Source organism: Mustela nigripes, chromosome 16, assembly GCF_022355385.1.
Source record: "Mustela nigripes isolate SB6536 chromosome 16, MUSNIG.SB6536, whole genome shotgun sequence".
Lineage (NCBI taxonomy): Eukaryota > Metazoa > Chordata > Mammalia > Carnivora > Mustelidae > Mustela > Mustela nigripes.
In genome coordinates, this window is record NC_081572.1 from 15,582,922 (window position 1) to 15,609,729 (window position 26,808).

The following is a 26,808-nucleotide window of genomic DNA, read 5'->3' on the forward strand; positions in this document are numbered from 1 at the left end:
AACCCTTGAAAAATCAATCAAATGTCAGGAGCTGACCATTTTTTTTTTTTTTTTTTTTAAAGAAAAACAGAATTCATTTATAGGAACATGTAAGCTTGGCAAGGATAAAAACCTAATATTTGAACTGGCAATTATTTCCTCAACAGGACCCTGAGCTGTAAGCTTAGAGGTATCTTATACTGAGAAACAGGGTTAGCTCTTAGAAAACATAAATTTATGGATACAGACTTGAATCTAAGTGGTTCACAGGTAATACTATGAATGTTTCTTCTTAATGCCTCATTCCCCTTGGGTAATTAATGGACGAGAAACTGCTTGAGTGTTCCTGGGCTTCTCATCTCCTACAACAGGTGTCACATTTCTCCAGGTGAATGCTTACCGGTAAGGGATTGGATAAGGAATGTTGCGGTGAGGATCGTGCAACTGGTGGAACACTTCTGCCAGGGCTGGTTCCTGGCCCGCTTCCCCCAGCAAACTGGCCAACAGGGAGAAATGGATATGAATAATTCAAAACAGTACTATGCTTCAGATAAGGAGAGTTAAAGATTAACACACAAACAGGTCTTAATTATACGGCCCCTTTAATAAGTCAATACATCTTATGCTAAAGAGAAAATGCCATGTAAGTCAAATTTTGCTATCTTTTCAGTAAGTTTTAAGAAGGAGCTCCTGCAGAAATGTACAAGATATAAAAGAAACCATGGCTAGAAAGCTGAAGGTACACATGGTTTTGAAAGGACATTGGAGAAGAATGTTTTCCCTTCTTGTCTCAAAATACCCGAAAGCAGGAATACAGCGGTACAGTGGATGTTAGTGTCTTCTTTAGGAACCACTAACGATGATGGGTCGGTAAGCTCGCTACGTGACCCACTGAACTAAAGGGAAGAGGACAAAAGAAGAGTCCAAGTCACTCCACTTCAATCTTTGTAAGACCCGAAACCTAGTCTGGCCAAGAGAAAAATCACCTCATTTGTGAATTTTTATATCATCACAGACAAGACACATCATAAAAAAATTTAAATTTAGGAAGTCAGTAGTAGTTTCCTCTTAACAGAGAGAGATGGGGCAACATCAGATTGATGAAGATGGGGAGGAAGGGGAGGAGAGCACAGTAAAGGCAAAATGTTGCTTTCTAAAGCCTTAAATGAATGCAAGGATTTAGTTTTTTAAAAATCACTATAGTTTTTTTTCCAAAAATTTAACTTACCTCAAAGTAATCACTAATTTTATGTCCCCTAGGAGTGCCTTTCCCTGAAAATGAAACCAAAGTAAGTATAGTTTTTCCAATAACACACGTAAACCATCATTCACTAAAAAGCACTATGTATTCAGTAACTGCATACGTTATCATCAGTTCGAGTGTTGGCTTTACTTTTGACAAGCGAAATTACCTGTACTGTAAGAACAGAGACAGTTTCCTCATCTAAGAAAAGACTTAATAAGCAGAGAAAAGAAGACTTTTTCTGAGATTGCTTTCCTTTAAGATTTGCTCATCTTTCTTTTATAATATACTAACAAAACCTATGCCACAACTGTGAATCAAAACAGAACTAATTTACGTCCATACCTTCAATTAAGAGAACAAAGAATTCAAAACAAATTCCTAAGAACTAGAGGGTTTATTCTGTATCACAAAATACTTTGTGATCATGTCACTTTGGGAGAATTTTCCCCTAGAGTAAAAAATAATCTGTAGATAAAAAACAAGAAAAATGCAAAAAAGACTGTGACTTCCATTCCTCAGAGGGGGCAGGTGGACGAAGCAACCATTTACTCACTCCTTAAGATATAAGGATATTTGGCATCATAACCATCAATATTTAGAGATTTATCCCACTGGGTGCCAACGTTCAACTAAATAATTGCCAGAGAAGAAGAGGAGGGAGAAAGGACAGTCATGTAAATAAAACCATTTCTGGTTACCTACTATGAACAAATCGCTGAGCTAATGCAAGATATGGTTAAAATGCCAATGTAACCTCTTTTCTGTATAACACATACTTAGTCTGAAGAAAAAGCTGTGGTGAGAAGAACGTTAACTTACGACAGGGAAAACAGGAGTCCCCAGGGAACTGACACTTTTGTCAGGTGTGTATCAAATGGCAAGTCTATAATAAACAGCCTGGTATTCCTTAAGGTACACAAATCTCCTTTGTTAGGAATCCCTGTATCTGAACTAATTATTTACTGTGAGTCTGAAAATTCTAAGTACATAAGAATTTAGTATTTTTATTGGTGTGAAATTATTACTACCTTGGCTAGTTTCATATGGTTCAGCTTTTCTTTTCCGGTTTCGCTGGTCATTCTGTTTTTTCTCAGGAGTCTGTTAAATACCATATACATCACAATTAGCATTTTATTAAAATTTTCACATTATGAAAATCAGAGAGTATGTACAAAATAATGAGATAAAAGGCACAGACAAGTCCTAAATCGGAGTGTCCTGGAGTTATGCAGTGCCATCTTTCAACCCAGACTGAAAGTGTGGGAATATGTAAAGTCTCACAGTGGATGTGGCCTCTTACCTCTACTTCTTTATCACTCAAGGACCCCACGCTGCACAAGCTCTGGTTGGAAGACTCACTATTGAGTGGCCCCTGGAAAGGGAAAAAAAAAAAAAAAAAGGAATCAAAAGAAACTAATTTAAGATGACAGCAAAACTGAGGAAGAAGCCTGTTGATTCTGATGTGTAAGTCAGATCAAAGAAATCAAGAATTAATGGTAACACTTCCAAGCCAACTTGAAAAGATTCAAACAACTATACTACGGTGCCCTCAAGTCAAAATTCCCTTGACTCAGTGTGTAGAGCATGCAACAGTGATCTTAGGGTTGTAGGTTCAAGCCCCATAGGGCTGTAGAGATTATTTAAGAATTAAATCTTGAAGGGGCGCCTGGGTGGTTCAGTTGGTTAAGCGGCTGTCTTCAGGTTGGTTATGATCTCGGGATGAAGCCCAGAGTTGGGCTCCCTTGCTCAGCACTGAGTCTGCTTCTTCCTCCCCCCTTTGCCCCTCCTCCGTTCATTTGTTCTCTCTGTGTCAAGTAAATAGGTGAAAATCTTTAAAAAAAAAAAAAAAAAAAAAAAAAGTTAAAAAAAGGAATAAAATCTTTAAAAAGAAAATTCTTTTAGTGACTACTATTTTCCTTCACCAACTCTATAGTCATACACAAATTTTCCCTTCTAGAGTACTTCTACATGCAGGGAACTCATTTTTTAAGGAAAATAAGCAGGGAAAATCAATTCTCTTGGCCTCCTGTATCATACAGGCATCATCTGAAAGTTGATACGTTAAGAAGCATGTTAAGGGTTTCTTATGAAGAGTGGTCAGGGACCGTAATGAAGGAAATGCTTTTCTGAGTCATATTTCAAGGAGACATGACCACTAGTTCAAAAAAAAACAAAATACAAGAGACTGACTCCTAGCCTCACAGTACAAGGCCCTCTCTGGCCCTGCTCCTCAGTGAAACTGGTAAAAATTATTTTAAAAAAACAACCATTCAAAGCTCTGGAAATGGTCCCTGAGGGGAAACAGTAAACGAAGAAAACAACCACTCAATAAAATCTATGAAAGTTCAGACTGAAAGGTCAGAGTCTGTGGTATGGGAACCGAGACCAGTCTCACTCCTCCCCTCTCCCCTCTCCCATCTCAGCAAGGTTCCAGTTCTTGCAGTGGCCAAGAACACATGGCTCCCTCTTCCCCTAGCTCTCAGTCCAAGAGCTTTCTTCCTGCAAGGAGCAGGACTGTCTCCAGCCCGGTGCGGCTACTAAGTCCCAGACAAATACATCAAAAGCAGAGGCTCCCATGAACAAACCCCACTTGTGGAACAGAGGCTATACCTCAGGTGTGGCACACTGAGAAGAGCAGCAGGGCCCGAACAGCTATTCTGCCCAGCTCATGAGATGGTGGTATTTCCACCCCAGAGAAGCAAGCCGCTGCATGCACCCCACTCGCACCCTCTTCCCACCCCTCACCCCCTCACACACTCGGCTCCCAGATCCAGAATGCCACTCAGAAAAGACGGCCATTGTCCCCATCCCTGGCTCCAGAATCCTGACTCAGATAATTTTGCCTCAGGAAAAAAGGCAAGAACACATGCTACCAAATGTCTTCCCAAAAGATTTGACTTTATTCCCCAAATAAGCGTGGATAAGTTGAACTCTAAGGGTATTCTCAAGAACAGTGAAAGTTGTGGTGAAAGGCAAGTGGAGGACCTGTGGAGGTACTGACCATACAGCCGGGACCTCAAGCCAGCGAGTTTGCAGAAGAGAACCCAAGAATAAGACATTTGCGAGACGTCCTCCTGGGGTCAGAACAAATAGCAAACACTGACCTCAGAAACCCTTCCTTCCAAGGAGCCCCAATTTGATCTGATTAGTCTGCAGAGGAATTTAAACCTCAGGGTACTGTTGAAAACAATATAGCAATCCAGGCAATTAGTGGAATCTAACAGCTGGGCTGGTCAGGGAAAGAAAGCCTTACTAGTACCAGACATCTCGGGGTGACTACCAACTTTAAGTTGGGTCTCCCTAAAGCCACCACCAGACAGTTGATGCTGGAGGGATGGGAAGAAAGAAAAGAATGCTAAAATAATCCAGTCATTAAGCATATAAACAGGCAAATAGCAGTAACAAGTCCAAGACTGCTAAGAAAAATCAGTACCCGGAGTTGGTACAATATATTATCCAAAATGACCAGTTTCCAACAAAAAATCACGAGGTGTGCAAAGAAATAGAAATATATGACCCACATAACAGGGAAAAGAAAAAATCAGGCAAAAGAAACTGCCCGTGAGAGGTGCCAGATGTTAATGGAGTCTAACAGAAAAATATTTCAAAACAGCCACTATAAATATGTTCACAGAGCCAAAGGAAACCATAATTAAAGTAGTAAAGAAAGGTGTGAAAGACAATGTTGCATCAAACAGAGAATATCAACAGAAACACAGAAATTATATATAATTTTAAAAAGGAATTCTGGAGTTGAAAAAAGACAATAACTGAAATAAAAAACAGGGGTGCCTGGGTGGCGCAACCAGTTGAGCACCGGACTCTTGATTCTGGCTCAGGTTGTGATCTCAGGGTCCTGAGATCAAGCCCCATACTGGGTTCTGCGCGCAGCACAGAGTCTACTTGGGATTCTCTCTCCCTTTCCCTCTACCCCTTCTGCTCCTCATGGGCGCATGCAGGTGCTTGCTCGCTTGCTCGCTCTCTCAAATAAATAATTGTATTTTTTTTAAATGCACGAGTGAGGCTCAAGAGTAGAAATGAGGTGTCAGAAGAAATAATTAGCAAATCTGAAGACAGATCAATGGAAATTATGCAAGCTGAAAAAGAGAGAGAAAATTGAAGAAAAAACTAACAGCTTCGGAGAAATGCACATAACTGGGGTACCAGAGAGAGAGGAGAGCAGAAAAGGAGCAGAAAAAAAATTCAAAGAAATAATGGCTGAAAACTTCTCAAATTTATTGAAAAGCATTAACTTACTCAATCCAGACAGCTTAATGAATTCCAAGCAGGATAAACAAAAAGAGACCCACAGACAGACACATCACAGAAAAACTGCTCAAAGGCAAAGACAGGAGGAAATCTTGAAAGTAGAAATATAATGCATCATTCATAAGGGAATCCCAGTAAGATTAACAGTTGACTTCTGAGCAAAAACAATTTAAAAATGGGCAAAAGATCTGAACAGACAGTTCTCTGAAAACTATATACAAATGGTCAAAAAAAAGTTCAACATCATGTGCTAATGGGGAAATACAAATCAGAACCAAAAAGACACATCACTCACACCTACGAGGATGGCTGTATCAACGAAGACAGTAAGAAAGTGCTAGCAGGGGCGCCTGGGTGGCTCAGTGGGTTAAAGCCTCTGCCTTCGGCTGGTCATGATCCCATGGTCCTGGGATCGAGCCCCACAGCGGGCTCTCTGCTCCCTCCTCTCTCTGCCTGCCTCTCTGCCTACTTGTCATCTCTGTCTGTCAAATAAATAAATAAATAAATAAATAAATAAAACTTTAAAAAAAAAAGTGCTAGCAGTGTGCACTAAGAAATGTACAGATTTGCTGAATCATTACCTTATACACCTGAAACTAATATAACAGTGTGCTAATTATACTTGATTTTTAAAAAAGTGCTGGCAAGAATGTGTAGAAACTGGAACCTCATCTATTGCTGGTGGGAACATAAAATGGTGCAGCTGCTTTCAAAAACAAGCAGTTCCTCAAACAGTTAAACACAGTAACTGTGTGACCCAGAATGCTAATCCTTGGTATACAATGAAGAGAAATGAATACATACAAAAACTTGGACATGAATGTATAGCAGCATTATTCACAAAAGCCAAAATGGTAGAAACGACCCAAATAACCAAATGATAAATGGATAAGCAAAATGTGGTAGATTCATACAATGGAATGTTATTTGGCCATAAAAAATCAAGCACTGATACATGCTGCAGTATAGATGAGCCATGAAAACATTTGCTAAGTAAAAAGGGTCACAACAGAGCACATATCTAATGATTCCATTCTTATGAAAATCTAGACTAGAGAAAGCTAAGTCAGAAAGAAAATTAATGATTGCTTAGGGTCTGGTATGAGGAGACGGGAATGTGGGTGACAGCAAAGAATATGAGGTTTGGGGGGCACCTCAGTGGCTCAGTGGGCTGAGCCTCTGCCTTCGGCTCGGGTCATGATCTCAGGGTCCTGGGATCGAGCCCCACATCAGGCTCCCTGCTCAGCAGGAAGCCTGCTTCTCCCTCTCTCATTCCCTAGCTTGTGTTCCCTCTCTCGCTGTCTCTCTCTCTCCGTCAAATAAATAAATAAGAATCTTTAAAAAAAAAAAAATGGGGGCACCTGGGTGGCTCAGTGGGTTAAGCTGCTGCCTCGACTCAGGTCATGATCTCAGGGTCCTGGGATCGAGTCCCGCATTGGGCTCTCTGCTCAGCGGGGGGTCTGCTTCCCTTCCTCTCTCTCTGCCTGCTTCTCTGCCTACTTGTAATCTCTGTCAAATAAATAAATAAATAAAATCTTAAAAAAAAAAGGGGGGGTGGGTTTTTTTTTTTGAGATGATAAAAATGTTATAAAACTATGCTGATAGTTGCATGTATCCATGAATATACTCAAAAAACAATGGTCACTGATATGCAGAATTTGAGAAACAGGGCAGAGGAACACAGGGGAAGAGAAGGAAAAAAAAATCAAACAAGACAAAAGCAGAGAGAGAGACAAACCATAAGAGACTCTTAATCTCAGGAAATAAACTGAGGGTTGCTGGAGGGGAAGGGGGTGAGAGGGATGCGGTGGCGGGGTGATGGACACGGGGTAGGGTATGTGCTATAGTGGGTGCTGTGAATTGTGTAAGACTGATGAATCACAGAACTGTACCCCTGAAACAAATAATACATTCTATGCTAATAAAAAAAATGAACTGCACATTTTAAAAGGGATAAATGGCACAGTCAACGAATTATATCTCAATAAAGCTGTTAAAAAACAACAGTTACTAGGTTTAGTTCAGAAACAATTTAAATTCCTACTAGGGTATATTAAATATTCCTTTCACCATATTCTTAAAGCACTACTTTTAAAGTATAATTAACACACAGTAACGGCTTCATAATGAGATACTTGTGAAGCTGCAAAGAAAAATAATAAAGTGTGGGGCTCCTGGGGGGCTCAGTTGGTTAAGCATCTGCCTTCTACTCAGGTCATGATCTCAAGGTCCTGGGATCAAGCCCCACATCTGGCTCCCTCTTCTCCCTCTCCCTCTGCCATTCCCCCTGCTTGGGCTCTGTCAAATAAAATCTTTAAAAAAGAAATAAAAATAATAAAGTGAAAGTAGGGAGAAGAAATCAAATGAAATCATGTATTCCCACTGGTAAAACTCAACAAAAGTATCAATCCTATAATGATAAAGAGTTCTACGATGTTTTGAAAGAGAAGAATGTTTTTACATAAGAATTCTACAATAGTTCAAGTTGAAATTTCTATGCCCAAATTTTTAAAATATTCTGTTCATGAATTACCTTTACTATAACCATTATAAAGCATTTTTCCCCTTGGAAAGTAATAAGACCATGTACTATATTTTAACTATACAGACAAGAGAGAACTAAAGAACTTAGTGTTTTACTTGCAATTACTGATAATGAAAAACTGTAGAGTGTACATAACAGTGCTGGACACTGAAGTACCTGAAAATGTCATGCAAGAGGCCCAGGGATTCTTAGGGTTCCTTGGGTATGTTTGTCTAACAGAAAGAAAAAAGGATTAAGAATTACTGAGTCTTCGGAGCTCCTGGGGGGCTTAGTGGGTTAGGCCTCTGCCTCTGGCTCAGGTCATGATCTCAGGATCCTGGGATTGAGCCCCTCATCGGGCTCTCTGCTCAGCAGGGAGCCTGCTTCCTCCTCTCTGCCTGCCTCTCTGCCTACTTGTGATCTCTCTGTCAAATAAATAAATAAAATCATAAAAAAAAAATTACTGAGTCCTCCCTTTTACTGTCCCTTTCTGAAGCATGGCATCCCAAATTATCATAAAATCATTAGATTAAATTTAATTAGCAGGGACAAATGACAAATATTCCCTGTTCTAAAACAGCTTACTGTCTAGTAAGAAAGAAAGCTAACCAAAAGTTTTTAGGCAAACTGAACAGTTATCTTTCAAAAATGTCACTCTCACTGAAAAACAAAAATGGCAGGGAAACTCGACTAAGTTAAAAGAAGATAAAGGTATGACTAAATTAAACGAATGAACTTTGATTATACCCTGAGTATCAAAACAAGGCGAAACCAAACAGCTATAAAGGACATTAGTAGGACAAAGGCAGAAACTGAATACAGGCTGGATATTAGATAATCAAATGCTTTTACAAACTGGTCTATTATTATCAGTTCCTCAACTGCTAATGTTCCCATTTGATGCATCTCTGTAATAAGGTGCTTTGTAAGTTTTTTGTGAGTTCATGCTCAGCTTTGGGAGAGTCTTCCACATTACAGGGGTTACAGAGCAGTCCCAAAGGCAGTTTAATGTCTGCCTCTGCAAGTGTCCTATAACATTCATCAGTTCCAAACACATTAATACATTAGTTGCCTTGCCCAAGATTTCCACACAAGGCTGAAGTTTTCCATTTCTTGCAGGTGGCTTTTAGATTTTTTCTTTCTTTCTTTTTAATGTAATCTCTACGCCAAACATGGGACTCGACTTCATGACTCTGAGATCAAGAGCCACATGTTCTACCAAGTGAGCCAGCCAAGGACCCCATTTTCCTGCAGGTAGCTTTAAACAGACACAACCCAAATATAAGTGGCTCACTTCTGTCTTATGTCCTGAACCAGTGGGCAGTTTCATCAGTCCTCAGTTCACAGGCAAAGCTTGCCTCTTCCCAATTCCCAGCTTTATACAGACCCAGTTCAGGCCTTTGGCCTCAATTATTGTCCCCATGGGTAAATTAAACCCCAAGGCAAAAAAGCTTATGGACCATCAAGTTTAACTCCCATTCATCCCTGTAACAAGGGCATATATTTGAAGCTATAATAACTGGGACTCAATTTTTCTGATTTTTCTTATACTGCTGACATTCAGGAATTATACCATTTTCAGGTATTTCATTAAATCAGTCGCTTTACTGACTTATTATTCTTTCTAATAATCTTTTAGCTTGTTCCTTTTGATTTAGTTGTCTAGATACAAAATCAAAGCATTTGTAAACAAGTTTGTATCTTCTTTCCTCAAATGATACCTTATTTGTTTTACATTTTACTGCACTGAATAAAACAACAGACACAGCATAAAGAATATTGTTTTGTTCTTTTTCAAGGTAACTCTGCTAGTGCTTTACGCCAATAAAAGCTGTATCAAGACCTCAGATACACAAAACAATTCTGTAAAAGAACAAGGATGGAGGTCTCCCACTTTCTGATTTCAAAACTTATTACAAAACTAATAATCAAAACAAGATGGCACTGGCATAAAGACAGACATACAGACAAATGGAATAAGACTGAAAGCCCAGAAATAAACCCTTGCATCTATGGTCAAATGGGCCCCCCCCCCCCAATGTTTTCCTTCGCAGATTTTTTTTTTCAGTTTTACTGAAATGTAACTGATACACAGCTACGTGTGAGTTTAAGGTGCATAGCATAATGACTTGACATAAGATGATTTTCAACAAGGGTACCAAGACCATTAAATGGTAAAAGGACAGTTTTCTCAACAAATGGTATTAGGGAAACTGGATATCCAGTTGCAAATGAATGAAGTTGGATCCTTACCTTACACCACATACAGAAATTAACTCAAAACTGAGGACCCCCAGCAGCACAGGCAACAATGAAAAACAGACAAATTAAACTACACCAAAAATTAAAAATCTCTGTGCATCAAGGAACATGATCAACAGAGTAAAGAGGCAACCCACAGAATGGGAGAAAGTATTTGCAAATCATATATCCTGTGATAAGGGGTTAATATCCAGAATATATTATACAAAGAATTCCTATAAATCAGTAAGAACACAGCAAACAATCTGATTAAAAACTGGGCAGGGGCACCTGCTAGCTCAGCTGGCAGAGCTTGCTATTCTTGATCCTAGGGTCATGAGTTCTAGCCCCATGTTGGGGATAGAATTTACCTAAAAATAAAAAAAATTTTTTTTTAATTTAAAAAAAAAAAAAAAAAGACAAAGAACTCAAATAGACACTTCTCCAAAGATACACAAAAGGGCAACAAGCACATGAGGAGATGCAACATCACTAGTCATTAAGGAAATACAAATCAAAATTACAATGAAATACCATACCATCTTGCACCCATTAGGATGGTTATTATACAAAAAACCAGAAAGTAATGAGTGCTAGCAAGGATGTGGACGAATTGGAACCTTTGTGCACTGTTAGTTAGAATGTAAAATGGTAAATATTAAGATGCATTTTACCACAATTAAAACTTTTTAAAAACTGTACTGGGGCGCGTGGGTGGCTCAGTTGGTTAAGTGTCTGACTCTTGGTTTTGGCCCAGCTCGTGATTTCCGGGCTGTGGGATCGAGTACAGAGCCTGCATGAGATTCTCTCTCTCTCTGCCCCTCCCCCAGCTCACGGGCATGTATTCTCATGTTCTCACTAATAAATAATCTTTTTTAAAAAACTGTATTTTTTAAATTAGAAAGTTAAGATGGTTACTGAGTTCATCCAAGTGCTTTTTTAAGAGTTATTACTTATTTGCCATTAATAATACTTAACACCCACATAGTATTTGTACAGGCTGGGTATTCTATATTAGCACATTTAATTCTCAAAACTGATAAAAACAGACCCACACAAATACGCTCAACAAATTTTTGAGAAAAGCACAAAAACAATTTGATAAACTTTTCAGCAAATTAGTGCTGGAGCAATGAGACATCCACAGACAAAAATATGAACTTCAACTTAAACCTTGTAAGTTACAGGGCGCCTGGGTGGCTCAGTATGTTAAAGCCTCTACCTTCGGCTCAAGTCATGTTCCCAGGGTTCTGGGATGGAGTCCCTGCTCAGCAGGGAGCCTGTTTCTCTCTCTCTGCCTACCTCCCTGCCTACTTGTGATCTCTTTCTGTCAAATAAATAAATAAAATCTTAAAAAAAAAAAACCAACCTCATAACTTATTTAAAAAATTCACTCAAATGGAATCAAGAACTTAAATGTAGGAGCATGAAAGTGGCTTAGTCAGTTAAGCATCTGCCTTCAGCTCAGGTCAGGATCCCAGGGCCCTGGGTTTGAGTCCTGCTCAGCAGGGAGCCTGCTTCTCCCTTGTCCTCTGCCCCTCCCCCACTTATGTGCGGGTGCGCTAGGGTGCCCCCCCCCACTTACTCAGATAAATAAATAAAATCTTAAAAAGAAAAAGAACTTAAATGTAAAACAAAATCATAAAATGTTTAGGGGGAAAAATGGGAGAAAACCTTCAAAATACAGGACTAGGTGAAGAGGTCTTTGACTTGCACTAAAACCTTGATCTATAAAAGGAAAAGTTAATAAATGGAGCCTACTCAAAATTAAAAACCTTTACTCAGTAAAAGACCTTGTAGGACAAAGAGAAAAATCACAGACTAAAAGAAAATATTTCCTGACCACATATCAGGCAAAGGGCTTAAAACTAGACTATATAAAAAACTCAAAACTCAATTAATTTTTAATCCAATTAGAAAACCGACAAAAGACATGAACAGCCATTTCACTGACAAACATATAAAGATAGGCTAATAAGCATGAGAAAGATGTTCAACATCATTAGCCACCAGGGAAATACAAATCCAAACCACAATTAAATTTCCTTTATACACCTATCAGAATACTAAAATAAAATATAGTAACAAGACTAAATGCTGCTAAGTACTTAGAAAAACTGAATCACTCATACATTGATGGTGAGAATGGAAAAAAGGTACAGCCAACTGGAAAATAGTTTGGCAGTTTCTTTTAAAGCTAAAAATGTACTGAGCACATACTATATCCCAGGAACTGTATACTACTGGACACTTGTTCCAGAGAAATAATGTTCATGTAAAAGACTGTACACAAAATGTTCACAATGATTTTATTCATAACAGCCAAAACCTCAAAATCTGTCAAGAACTTATCAAACTCAACACCCCAAAAATAAATAATCCAGTTAATAAATGGGCAGAAGGGGAGAAGATATTTGCAAATGACATATCCGATAAAGGGTTAGTAACCAAAATCTATAAAGAACTTACAAAATCCTAACAGCCAAAACCTGCAAAGAAAACAAAGGTCCTTCAATGGTTGAATGGTTAAACAAACTGTGGTACAGGCACACCATGGAATACTACACAGCAATACAAAGGAATGAACTATTTATACACACAACGTGGATGGACTTCAAGGAAACTCTGCCAAGTAAAAAAAGCCCAATCCCTCTGGGGCACCTGGGTGGCTTAGCTGGTTAAGTATCTACCGTCTGCTCAGGACATGGTCCCAGGGTTCTGACATCCAGCCCTGTACTGGGCTCCCTGCTCAGCGGGGGAGTGTGCTTCTCCCTGTTCCTCCCCCTACTCATGCTCCCTCTCTCAAATAAATAAATAAAATCTTAAAAAAAAAATCTCCAGGGATACCTGGGTGGCTCAGTGGGTTAAAGCCTCTGCCTTCAGCTCAGGTCATGGTCTAGGGGTCCTGGGAACAAGCCCTGCATCTGGCTCTCTGCTCAGTGGGGAGCCTGCTTCCTCCTCTCTCTGCCTGCCTCTCTGCCTACTTGTGATCTCTGTCAAATAAATAAAGTCTTAAAAAAAAAAATGAACTTGTCTGGCATTTTTAGGATAAACTACCTGAAATATACAAAAAAAAAAAAAAAAAAGAATTATCTCCTAGCCACGTGCTAGTATTTTTACTTGAATTTAAACATCTATATATTCATAAATGAGATTAGACTATACTTTTAATTCCTCGTATTTGTTACATTTTGTTACTGGAGTTCATTATTTCTATTGTATTATTTAACATGAAAACTAACTATTCTTTGAAAGATTAGAATAGAAAACCAGTAACTAGGGAGTGGATTTTTGCCCTACTTCAAAGAATAGAATAGGGAGGAAAAGATCATTTTATAATTTTGATTCTTCCTTGGTTAGAGGAATCTATCCTGACTTTTACATCTTATTTTGTCAACATGAATTCCTACTTTGAGTGAAATTATTTACTCTGCTGAGACTTTCATATTAAGAGGATGTAACACATCCATTTCCAGTTTTTTCACTTTGAAGGTCCTTACTTCGTACGTATCTTTCGTTATATCCAATTTACTCCCTCAATTTTTCCTGTTGTTTCCCAATTTTCCAAATCTGGATTAATTCCTAGTGTTGTGTTTTGGAGTATATTTATTTCTTCTTGTATTTTTAAATTTTTCTGAAACCTTAAATTCTAATGGTAAATTCATACTCTTATATGTTAAGTAGTACATCTTTGTCCATGTTAGGTAAGTTTAATAACTACACTGTATTTTTCACTTATTTTCTAAGTAAGATAGTCTGTCACTTGAGATTTGATATACAATAGCTGTTTAGAAGAACACTTACTAACATCCAGTCAGTGGGGAGGGGAAACTGTCCATTCAAAGAGTCATCTCAAGCTCAAAGAGAAGCTTTTTTTTTTTTTTAAAAACAATGTATGGTAATAAGCGAAATAGTGAAAGCCCCATTTTCTATGCCACAATTTGCTGTCTCTTGCTATTAGTCATTTTTTCATAATTAAAAAACAAATGGACAGTTTAAAAAACAGACAAGTCAATTTTCTTGTTTTAAAAAAAGTATAGTTTCCGAAAACAAAATAAAACACATTTCTAATAACTTAAAATGTACTTTTGGGGGGGGTTTTAAAAAGTACTTCAATTACAAGCCTAAAAAAAACAAAAAACAAAAAACAAAACTTTGTTTTTAAGTTATAAAACCGTGAAAATTGAGGTTAAGATACAAATGTTGACAATCAGCTTTTAAGTCATGAGTAAAGCCCATATAAACTAAGAAAAACTTGTAGAAGTGGGACCAAAGGTTAATCTCTTCCCTCCAGTAAAAGTTTAAAATGTCAACATTTGTTGAGTTTTTAAAGGTTTCATTTCCTTCTTGGACTAAATTGGCATCTTAAAAGGAATTAGGAATTGAGAACAGCAGACAAAAGTTAAACTTGAGGAACACAGCTGATGACAGGGTCAAACTGCCTGAGGTGGTGAAGAAACTCCATTAAAGGCTATATACCTAATGGAAATTAAAACTAAGGGTAACCAAAGGGGAACCTTCTTGCACTGTTAGTGGGAATGCAAAATGGTGCAGCCACTCTGGAAAACAGTATGGAGGTTCCTCAAAAAGTCAGAAATAGAGCTACCCTATCACCTAGCAGTTGCACTACTAGGTATTTACCCAAAGGATACAAAAATACAGATTCAAAGGGATACATGCACCCCAATGTTTATAACAGCATTATCAACAACTGCCAAACTATGGGAAGAACCCAAGTGTCCACCAACTGATGAATGGATAAAGATGATGTGGTGTGTGTATACACACGTACACGTGTACACACACACACACACACACGAATACTACTCAGCCCTCAAAAAAACACAAAATCTTGCTATTTGCAACTATGTAGATGGAACCAGAGTGTATTATGTATTATCCTAAGTGAAGTAAATCAGAGAAAGACAAATACCGTATGATTTCACTCATGTGGAATTTAAGAAACAAAACAGATGAACACAGGAGAAGGGAAAGAAAAATAGTAACAGAGAGGGAGGCAACCATGAGACCTGAGCAGAAGAAAACGGGAGAAGCAGATTCCCCACTGAGAAGGGAGCCAGATGTGGGGCTCAATCCCAGGACCCCAGGATCATGACCTGAGCTGAAGGCAGATGCTTAACTGACTGAGCCACCTGGGGGTCCCCACAAGAGACTCTCTTTTTAAATTAACATAAAATGTATTATTTGCCCCAGGGGTACAGGTCTGTGAAACTTCAGGCTTACACATTTCAAAGCACTCACCATAGCACATACCCTCCCCAATGTCCATAATCCAGCCACCCTATCCCTACCCCTCCAGCCCCCAGCAACCCTCAGTTTGTTTCATGAGATTAAGAGTCTCTTATGGTTTGTCTCCCACCTGATCCCATCTTGTTTCATTTTTTCCCCCTCCCTATCCCCTACAACCCTCCGCCCTGCCTCTCAAATTCCTTATATCAGAGAGATCATATGATAATTGTCTTTCTCTGATTGACTTATTTCACTCAGCATAATACCCTCTAGTTCCATCCACATCGTCGCAAATGGCAAGATTTTGGGTTTTTGATAGCTGCATAGTATTCCCCCCCCACATATACATATACATACATATATACATGTTCACCGCTCCCCTCGATTTCTCTGCCCTCTGCATCTCCCATCTCTCTCCACAGCTCTCACTAACTCCCTTTCCACACATTGCCCTCTCCTCCCTCACCCAGAACCTCTCGCTTCTTCCTCTCCCCACCCCCTCCCTGCCTTCCCTCCCTTGCCCAAGCAACAGGCTTCACCCCTACTCCATTCCATGTCCCCTGAGCAGCCCATGGTCTGCTCTGTAGCCCCCCAGGGAGGGATAAAGTAGTACGACTCATTTGCTCCATCACTTGTTAGCAGCTTCCTATACATATATGATGTATATATATTTATATATATATCACATCTTCTTTATCCACTCATCTGTTGATGGACATCTAGGTTCTTTCCATAGTTTCCACACTGCTGCAATAAACATTCGGGTGCATGTGCCCCTTTGGATCACTACATTTGTTATCTTTAGGGTCAATACCCAGTAGTGAGATTGCTGGGTCGTAGGGCAGCTCTATTTTCAACTTTTTGAGGAACCTCCATACTGTTTTCCAGAGTGGCTGTACCAGCTTGCATTCCCACCAGCAGTGTAGGAGGGTTCCTCTTTCTCCATATCCCTGCCAACATCTGTTGTTTCCTGACATGCTAATTTTAGCCATTCTGACTGGTGTGAGGTGGTATCTCAATGTGGTTTTGATTTATATTTCCCTAATACCAGTGATGTTGAGCACTTTTTCATATGTCTGTTGGCCATTTGGATGTCTTCTTTGCAGAAATGTCTGTTCACGTCTTCTGCCCATTTCTTTGACTGGATTACTTGCTCTTTGGGTGTTGAGTCTGATAAGTTCTTTATAGATTTTGGATACTGGCCCTTTATCAGATATGTCATTTGTGAATATCTTCTCTCATTCTGTCAGCTGTCTTTTGGTTTTGTCGACTGTTTCCTTTTTTGTACAAAAGCTTTTGATCTTGAAGTCCCAATAGTTCATTTTTGCCCTTGCTTCCCTTACCTTTGGCAATGTTCTAGGAAGCAGTTGCTGCGGCTGAGGTCGAAGAGGTTGCTGCCTATGTTCTCTTCTAGGATTTTGATGGATTCCTGTCTCACATTAAGGTCTTTCATCCATTTTGAGTATATTTTTGTGTGTGGTGTTAAGGAAATGGTCCAGTTTCATTTTTCTGAATGTGGCTGTCCAATTTTCCTGACACCATTTGTTGAAGAGACTGTCTTTTTTTCATTAGACATTCTTTCTTGCTCCCAACAAGAGACTCTTAACCACAAAGAACAAGCAGAGGGTGAATGGAGGATGATGGGGGTGGGGTGGGGGATGCGCTAAATGGGTGATGGGTATTAAGGAGTTTACTTGTTTGAATGAGCACTGGGTATTAGATGTAAGTGACAAATTGCTAAGTTCTACTCCTGAAACCAATACCACACTATACTTTAACTAACTTGAATTTAAATAGAAACTTGGAAAAAAAAATTTTTTAAAAATTAAAACTAAGGGTCTCCATACTTTTTTTTTTTTTTTAGTCATTAGTAACACCACCTTTTCACACCATAGAAGGCAGCAATGAGAAGAGTCAGACTCCCAGAGACCTTGGGCACTGGCTAGTTGGTCAGTGTTCCCATCAGTTAAATGGATGGAAAGTATACTAAATTCTTACCTGATCTGTATAAGCAGAAGAGTCTAAGTCAAGTGAACAAGAGCATAACTTCAATCATTAAAAAACACAGAGCCAGGGGCCCTCAATCAATCCCAAAGTTTGCGTCACTTTATAGACCCAGAATCAGTGAATGAAGGGGTCTCCTTGAGGAAGGATCCTATTATACCACCAAAAATTTACACCATTAATCTTTCTCCCTGCAAGCTTTTCCCAAAAGGACTACCACTGCCTTTTACCAAGGAGACTATGCATGGGGGAAAATGAAATAATCAAAGACTCCTTGAGGATTACTAGACACTGGCTCTCGCTCTGAACAGGCACTAATTCCAGAAGACCCAAATCATCACTGTGGTCCACCAGTTGGAAAAGGGGCTTACAGATGTCAGCTGGTCAGTGGAATCTTAGCTCAGGTCCACCTAACAGTGGGTCATGAACATTGATGTGGTTATCTCCCCAGTTTTAGAATGCTTAATCAGAATAAACATACTCAGCAACTGAAAGAACCCCATTACTTCCAGAACGTTCCCACTTTAGCAGGGAGCACTGTACCCTTTTAACTTACAAAATCATCTTCAGCAACACTCTCAAGAAAATTATTTTTAAAGAACAAAATCAATTTATTTAAAAACTGGTGGCATCATTTCAATCTATTCCAATACAACTTTTATAACTATAAGCCAAAGTAACTGAGGTAGTTTTTTTACTGTAATAATCAGTCTTGATTCTAAGTGAAGCTATCTAATCTAGAAAACCAGAAAAACTGCTCAATTGAATCAACTGCCTTAACTCTAATAATAACTGTAGCAAACATACTTGAGTGGCATAAGTATAATGAAGTTCATTTTTTACTTCCATTCAATTATGACCAAAGCAGGGTGATTCTATTGTGTATCTGAAACTAATATAATGTTGTATGTCAATTACACCTCATAAAACATCTTCATTAAGTGTATACTTACGATGAGCACTGAGTAATATATAGAACTAATGAATCACTAACTGTACACCTGAAATTAATAGAACACTGTACATTAACTATATTGTGGAATTAGAAACTTAATTAAAAAAAAAACAACAACACCTCTCAAACAAAAAATCAGATTAACTGACATCTATAGTGAATATACCTGGTCCAAACAACAACAGCAGCCTTTAACCAAAAATAAATAAATAAATAAATGAAGTTATTTTAAATAATTGTGTTTTATTTTATTTTATTTTTTAAAGATTTTATTTATTTATTTGTTAGAGAGAGAGGGAGCGAGAGCGAGCACAGGCAAAGAGAGTGGCAGGTAGAGTCAGAGGGAGAAGCAGGCTCCCTGTGGAGCAAGGAGCCCAATGTGGGACTCGATCCCAGGACGCTGGGATCATGACCTGAGCCGAAGGCAGCGGCTTAACCAACTGAGCCACCCAGGCATCCCAATAATTGTGTTGTAGTAAGGAAACAAAAATATTACAATACAGTGTCAAGAATTATTAATTAGTTAATATTAATGATTTTAGTAATATTTTAGTCCTGCCAAATCCTAACCATATAATTTAATAATATCCATTTCCAGAAAACTAGGAAGCTCAACAATAAGAAAAACAAGAACTCCTTTAATTATCTGAGCAGAAACCTGGAAACCTGCTTATAAAAGTCTACATAATTCACTCCAGATCTGATGCATATAACAAAAAGAAAAAAAAAACATAACAACATGTTAGCAAGAATATGGAGAAAGTTCATCTCTCATGCACGGCTGGTGGGATAGAAAATGTTGCAGCCACACTGGCAAAGTCTGGCAGCTCCTAAACTGGTTAAACTAATGACTGAAAAGAAAGATTCTTAGGTTTTTACATGCTCCAGTCTTTAACAGAGTACCTCTTCACCAAAAGATCCAGCAATTCCACCCCTAGGAATATAGCCAAGAGAAATAAAAACATATGTGCACCCAGAAATACAAACATGAATATTTACAGCACCATTATTCATAATAGCCAAAAAATGGGGGGGAAAAAAAAAACAATCAAACTTAAGAATGGGTAAAAAAGGGGCACCTGAGTGGCTCAGCAGGTTAAGCCTCTGCCTTCGGCTCAAGTCATGATCTCAGGGTCCTGGGATCAAGACTCACCTGCTTCCCCCTCTCTCTGCTTGCCTCTCTGTCTCCTTGTGATCTCTCTGTCAAATAGATAAAATCTTTAAAAAAATAAAAATTAAAAAAAAAAGGAATGGGTAAAAAAAATATACGGCAATCCACACCCACAGTGAAGTATTATTCGGCAATGAAAAGACAAAGTACTGATTACATGCTATAACAAAATGAATCTTGAAAACAGAAAATGATGCTAAAAGAAAGAAGCCACTCACAAAAGGCCACATACTGTGTAATTCCATTTACGTGAAATGTTCAGAATATGCAAATCTATAGAGACAAAAAGTGGACTGGTTGACAAGAGCTGAGAGGAATGGGAGTTTTGAGCGTGACATTTAAGGTGTAAATGTTTCTCTTTGAGGTGATAAAATATCCCCAAATTGATCGTGGTAATGGTTGCACAATTTTGTAAATGCAATAAGCCACTGAATTGTACACTTTAGTTGATGAAGTGTATGTTGCGTGAACTATATCTCAATAAAGCTGTAAAGAAAAAAAATCCAGGGTGCCTGGGTGTCTCAGTGGATTAGGACTCTGTCTTTGGCTCAGGTTATGATCTCAGGGTCCTGGGATCAAGCCCCACATGGGGGCTCTCTGCTCAGCAGGGAGCCTGCTTCCCCCACCCTCTGCCTGTCTCTCTGCCTACCTGTGATTTCTGTCAAATAAATAAATAAAATCTTAAAAAAAAAAAAAAGATCCAGTGCAATTCTGCTAGATACAAAAGTACTTAAAACCATGAGAAGAAAGCGACTATGATGGACAGAATACGTAATAACCGTGCCCTCTGGAGCTTCGCGATCATCAACTGAAAGGATTAGGTTTTCTCCCTCTAATTTTCAAATCCTTTATATCATTTCACATATTTTTTAATTTTTAAAGAGATTTATTTATTCCAGAGAGAGAGCACAGGCAAGAAGGTGCAGAGGAAGAGAGACTCTTCAAGCAGACTCTTCAATCTAACGACTGTGAGATCATGATCTGACCTGAGCAGAAACCATCACTAGACACTGAACCCACTGAGCCACCCAGGCACCTTTTTTTTAACCCCCGTAGGTTCCATGCCCAGTGTGGGCATTGAACTCATGACCCTAAGATCAAGAGTCCCTGGGCACACCCCCTCATATTTCTTTAAATAAGAGACAAAACACTATCTTAACAGATGTGTTTATAGGATGACTGTTTAAAGAACATGCAGCCACACCTAAATGGTAATCTCAAAATCACCTGTTGCATGAAAAACAAGTTGAAGAACAATAACAGTATGATTCAATTTCTATAAAAATTACACACCAAAATCAGTAATGTGTTTTCTATGCATAGATATGTATGCAAGTGGATAAGTACAATATTTAAAAAATCTAGATAGATACACCTCGAACTTCTCAGAGCAATTACAGTTCTCATTATTACAGAAGTACACATGCATTCCTTAAGTAACTAAAAATTAGGGGTGCCTGGGTGGCTCAGTGGGTTGGAGCCTCTGCCTTCGGCTCAGGTTGTGGTCCCAGGGTCCTGGGATCGAGCCCCACGTCGGACTCTCTGCTTGTCGGGGAGCCTGCTTCCCCATCTCTCTCTGCCTGACTCTCTGCCTACTTGTGCTGTCTGTCAAAAAAAAAAAAAAAAAAAAAGTAACTAAAAATTAATCATTAAAAAACTAAATGCAAGGGAAAGGAGTTTGGCTTCAACATGTGTAGAAGCAACAACCATATGGACTACTATGTATTTCACTGTAAAGCTTGCAATTTAGCTTCAGCCTTTCTCCTTATGCTTAGAACTTTACACATTAAAAACTACAAGTTCAGGGGCACCTCGGTGGCTCAGTTGGTGAAGCATCTGCCTTCGGCCGAGGGTTCTGGGATCAAGTCCCACACTGGGCTCCCTGTGCAGCAGGGAGTCTGCCTTTCCCTCTCCCTCTGCCCTGCTTGTGCTCTCTCTCTCTCAAATAAATAAATAAAATCTTTAAAAAATTAAAAAATAATAACTACAAATCCAGTATTTACAGACAGAAAGGAGAAGTTCTGTAGAAAATCCTGGGGGCACATTCACAGTAAAGACAACAGAAAAGAAATGGTCTTACGAACATAAATATAAAGATCACTATATATAATCCAGATTTCAGATATCGAAGAAGTACATATCCCTGTTCAAGGATCAGTTAAGTTTAAGTTCCTGGCTTTTACTGTTTTGAAGAGATCATTAATCCGTAAGGAACACACCTATTGCCATCTCCTATAGGGAAATATAACAAATTTCTATTGCAGAGCCCAATATATTGTTATATTGATTGTGGCACGCCAGGCAGACAAAAAAAAAAAAAAAAAAGCCAGGCAGACAACCCTAATGCCTTCTCTGACCCTTCAAAAGCTAGAATTTAACACAGTCATTTTAAAGTTTATGCAATCCATGACTCTACCTCCTACATACACATCTTAGCTGTTTGCAGTGTCTACCTACCTGATCTGGGAAAAGGTAGTTCAGAGATTTTCCACTAAGGCATGGCAATCTCATTTGCTCACCCTCCAATTTCAATTCCAAAAATTACACTACAAACCTATCATCAAGATGGTAGGTACACTTGGTATAACCCATGTAAATACTCTTAGCTAGGGCACTGTTACTTATACCCCTAAACCACATTATTTCCTAAGGCACATGATGGCTCATGGCTCGGAGTTAAGCACAGCAAGTAAAAAATATAGACAATGACTTGGATTAAAGTCTATCAAAGCTACTTTAAAACTGGTGTCTTGGGGCATCTGGATGGCTCAGGTGGTTAAGCGTCCAACTCTTGGTCTCAGCTCAGATCTCCATCTCAGGGTCATGCATTGGAGTTCCCTATTAGGCTCCACACTGAGTGTGGAGCTTACTTAAAACACAACACCAAAAAAAACTAATGTCTACGTAACAGCTGTGAGGAGTATCACAAATTATATCCCTGACATTTTTTTCCTAAGCGATTTACTGTTAAAGTAAGGAAAAGATTCAAAGTTAGCACTGTAAAAATTAATCTCACTCACTTGCATTTCCTGAATGGAAAGAATGGGAGGGGCCAGTAGTATGACCAATAGAAAAATTACTGAGAATAGCTGGTACCAAAGGTTTAAAATCAGACAGGTATAGGACTGAATCACTGAGCCAGTGTATTAAACTAGGCAAATCACTTAAGCTACATGATATATGAGCTCTGATCTTCTCAACCGTGATAAAAAAGATAGTGCAAGGATTAAATAAAATAATACCATATATTGGGGAGGGAGGAAAACAATGCCTGAAATTAGGTGGTGCTCAATGAAGATTAGCCGCTTTCCCCCTTTCTGGGAGTACAGGAGGATATTCAAGGTCCATCTTAAACAGGAAACTTTAACCAACAAAACCATCCAGTTGTTTTTTTTTCCCCACACTGCTATCAGTTTTGCCCAACTTAATGTTTATCCAATAGCTCTGTAAAAAGGACTCATGACTAGAAGGACAATCAAAGGTGCCCCCCTCCTTTTTAAAATCATGATAAGCCTACTTTTTTTTTTTTTTAAGATTTTTTGTTGTTGTTGACAAGAGATCACAAGTAGGCAGAGAGGCAGGCAGAGAGAGAGGAGGAAGCAGGCTCCCTGCTGAGCAGAGCGCCCAATGCAGGGCTCCATCCAGGACCCTGAGATGATGACCCAAGCCGAAGGCAGAGGCTTTAACCCACCAAGCCACCCAAGCGCCCCATGATAAGTCTACTCTTTAATCTCTATCTTCTATTTCCCCCACCTCCTCACCCACCCTCCCCTCTGATAACCATCAGTTTGTTCTCCAGTTAAGAATCTGTTTCTTGGTTTGTCTCTCTCTCTTTTTTCCCTTGGCTGATTTGTTCTGTTTCCTAAATTCCACATGAGTGAAATGATGTGGTATTTGTCTTTCTCTGACTTAACTCACTCAGCATTATATTCTCTAACTCCACCTACGCTGCTGCAAATGGCAAGATTTCATTCTTTTTTATGTCTGAATTCCATTACATCTAGACATCACATCTTCCTCATGCATTTGTCTACTGATGGACACTTGGGGCGCTTCCATAGTTTGGCTATTGTAAATAATGTTGCAATAAACACAGGGGTGCATGTATCCCTCTGAATTACTGTTTTTGTATTTTTCAGATAAATAACCAGCGGTGCGATTCCTGGATCACCAGGTAGTTCTATTTTTAATTTTTTGATGAACCTCCATACTCTTTTCCACAATGGCTACACCAATTAGCTTTCCCACCAACAGTTCAAGAGACCAAGCCAACCGGTTTCATCACCCTTTAGACTGTCAAGCCTATATTACAGTAAAATGGTTTGTCCCACAAAAAGGTCAGATTATTCAACAAGTTGCAGTGTATCAGATAAAACCAAAAGGTAAAGAGTTTGAACCATTTACCTAAATTAAAAATGCAGGGTACCTGGCTGGCTCAGTTGGTAGAGCATATGATTCTTTATCTCGGGGTCATGAGTTCAAGCCCCACTTTGGATGTAGAGTTTAATTTAGAAATGCTAAACCAAGGACGCCTGGGTGGCTCAGTGGGTTATGCCTCTGCCTTCTGCTCAGGTCATGATCCCAGGGTCCTGGGATCAAGTCCAGCATCAGGCTCCTTGCTCAGCAGGGAGCCCGCTTCTCTTCTCTTGGCCTCTGCCTGCTTGTGCGCATTCTCTCTCTCTCTCTCTGACAAATAAATAAATAAATAAAATCATAAAAAAAAAAAAAAAGAAAGAAAGAAAAAAATAAAGAAATGCTAAACCAGAGGCGCCTGGGTGGCTCAGTGGGTTAAGCCTTTGGCTCAAGTCATGATCTTGGGGTCCTGGGATAGAGCCCCGCATCAGGCTCTCTGCTCAGTGGGAAGCCTGCTTCCCCCGCTCTGTCTGCCCCTCGGCCTACTTGTGATCTCTCTGTGTCAAATAAATAAAAATAAAATTTTAAAAAAGAAAAGAAAAGAAATGCTAACCCAGGGGCCCTGGCTGGCTCAGTGAGTGAGGCATGTGACTCCTGATCTTGGGGTTCTGAGTTTGAGCCGCACAGAAGGTGTAAAGATCACTTAAGCAAAGGATCGTTCTATAATCCTTTGTACTTCAAGGCCCTCATCAATGAAATAAGAATACAAGGTAACTTCTATTACAAGGAATTTTAGCGCTTCGGCAGCACATATGCTAAAATTGGAACGATACAGAGAAGACTGGCACGGCCCCACATAAAGATGACACACAAATTCATGAAGTGTTCCATATTTTTAAAAACTGAGGGTTGCTGGAGGGGAGGAGGGTAGAGAGATGAGGTAACTGGGTGATGGACATCAGGGAGGGTATGTGTTGTAAAGAGCCCTGGCTATCATATAAGACTGATGAATCACAGACTGTACCCCTGAAACAAATAAATAATACAGTATATGGTAATTAACTGAATTTAAATTTGAAAAATTTTTAAATAAATTCAAGTGGGGGAAAAACACAAGGAATTTTAACAAATATTCTCACTCTTCTGTTCTTGGGGAATGTTTTTATATTTGTATTACTTGATGCTACTATGAATGGTATTGCTTTTCAAATTTCAACTGCCAACTGTGCATTGCTAGTATACAGAAATACAATGGACTTTCATATATTGATCTTCTAGCCTAGCTAATCTTAAACTCTGGTAGCTTTTTTAATCAAAATTTGTGGGATGCAGCTAAAACAGTGTTTTAAAAGAAGTAGAAATTCCTACATGTGCAATCATGTCATTTATAAGACAACAAAAAAATAAACATAGGTTTACTTTTCCTTCCCAATCTGTGAGCTTTTCCTTTTATCTGCCTTAATACTTCAGTTTGGATCTTCAGAACAGGTTAAACAGCAGTTGTGAAATAAATACTCTTGACTTGTTCTGGACATTAGACTGAAAGCATCCAATCTTTACCATGAAGCAAGAGGTTCACCCTAGGTTCTTCGCAGATGCCTTTTATCAGATTAAGGAAGTTCCCTTCTATTCCTAGTTAGCTGACAGCTTTTATCACAAATCAGTAAACTCTGTTTAAATGCTTTTCACGGCACCACCTGGTGGCTCAGTGGGTTAAGCCTCTGCCTTTAGCTCAGGTCATGGTCTCAGGGTTTTAGAATTGAGCCCTGCATCGGGCACTCTGCTCAGCAGGGAGCCTGCACCACCACCCACCCACCCACACTGCCTGCCTCTCTGCCTACTTGTGATCTCTCTCTGTCAAATACATAAATTAAATCTTAAAAAAATAATAATAATAAATGCTTTTCATGGATCTGTTACAAGGTCATTTGGCTTTTCTGCTTTATTTTATTAATATGGTGAATTACTCTGCCTTTAACGTTAAATCAACCTTTGCAATTGGGATTAAACAAATTAGTCATGATGTATTATCCTTTATACATGTGTGTGTATGTATGTGTGTGTCTGCAGATTCAATTTGCTAATACTTTTTAGTGAATTTGAGTATATAGTCATGAGGGATATTGAGCCATACTTTTATTTTTTCCTAGTGTCTCTTTAAAAAAATATTATTTATTTATTTGACAGAGAGATAGAGAGATCACAAGTAGGCAGAGAGGCAGGCGGGGGAGGGGGGCGTAGGCTTCCCACTGAGAAAGAGAACCCAATGTGGGACTCAATCCCAGGACCCTGAGACCATGACCTGAGCTCAACGCAGAAGCTTAACCCACTGAGCCACCCAGGCACCCTCCTCATGTCTTTTTTTGCCTGGTTTGGTATCAAGATAATGCTGTCCTCATAAACTTTCTATAATTTGTGAAAATGTTTTTACTATTTCTTCCTTAAACGTTTGACAGAATTTACTAATAAAGCCATGCGAGTTTGGACTTTAATTTGTGGAAAGGTTTTGTTTGTTTGTTTGTTTAAACATTTTATCTATTTATTTGAGAGAGAGAGAGAGACAGTAAGAGAGGGAACACAAGCAGCTGAAGTAGGAGAGGGAGAAGCAAGCATTCCGCTGAGCAGGGAGCCTAATGTGGGGCTGGAGCCCGATGTGGGGCTCGATCTCAGGACACCAGCATCATAACCTGAGCTGAAGGCAGATGCTCAACGACTGAGCCACCCAGGCACCCCTGTGGAAAGGTTTTTAATTACAAATCCAATCTTTAAAAATAAATAGAGGGTTATTCAGATTTGCTTTCTCTTTCATTTCAGCT

At 39.1% G+C, this 26,808-nt stretch overlaps 1 protein-coding gene and 1 non-coding gene across 6 annotated transcripts in view; one reads left to right on the forward strand and one right to left on the reverse strand.

Annotated features, from left to right (window-relative positions):
- The window catches only part of TLK2 (tousled like kinase 2), a 112,844-nt gene that overhangs the window by 64,630 nt on the left and 21,406 nt on the right, over positions 1-26,808 (reverse strand). For 3 of the 5 annotated variants that reach the window (XM_059379617.1, XM_059379615.1, XM_059379613.1), the window contains exons 3-6: positions 2,526-2,597; positions 2,254-2,323; positions 1,208-1,251; positions 380-475 (exon numbers count right to left, since the gene is read on the reverse strand). The exons of 1 other annotated variant lie outside the window; for it this stretch is intronic. In XM_059379617.1, the coding sequence (XP_059235600.1) occupies positions 380-475; positions 1,208-1,251; positions 2,254-2,323; positions 2,526-2,597 (282 nt within the window). The remainder of the gene's footprint in view (positions 1-379; positions 476-1,207; positions 1,252-2,253; positions 2,324-2,525; positions 2,598-26,808) is intronic. One more of the 5 variants, XM_059379614.1, reaches the window with a different exon arrangement.
- LOC132004676 (U6 spliceosomal RNA) lies at positions 24,788-24,889 on the forward strand. Its single transcript, XR_009400620.1, has one exon. It is a non-coding gene; the product is annotated as a U6 spliceosomal RNA (small nuclear RNA).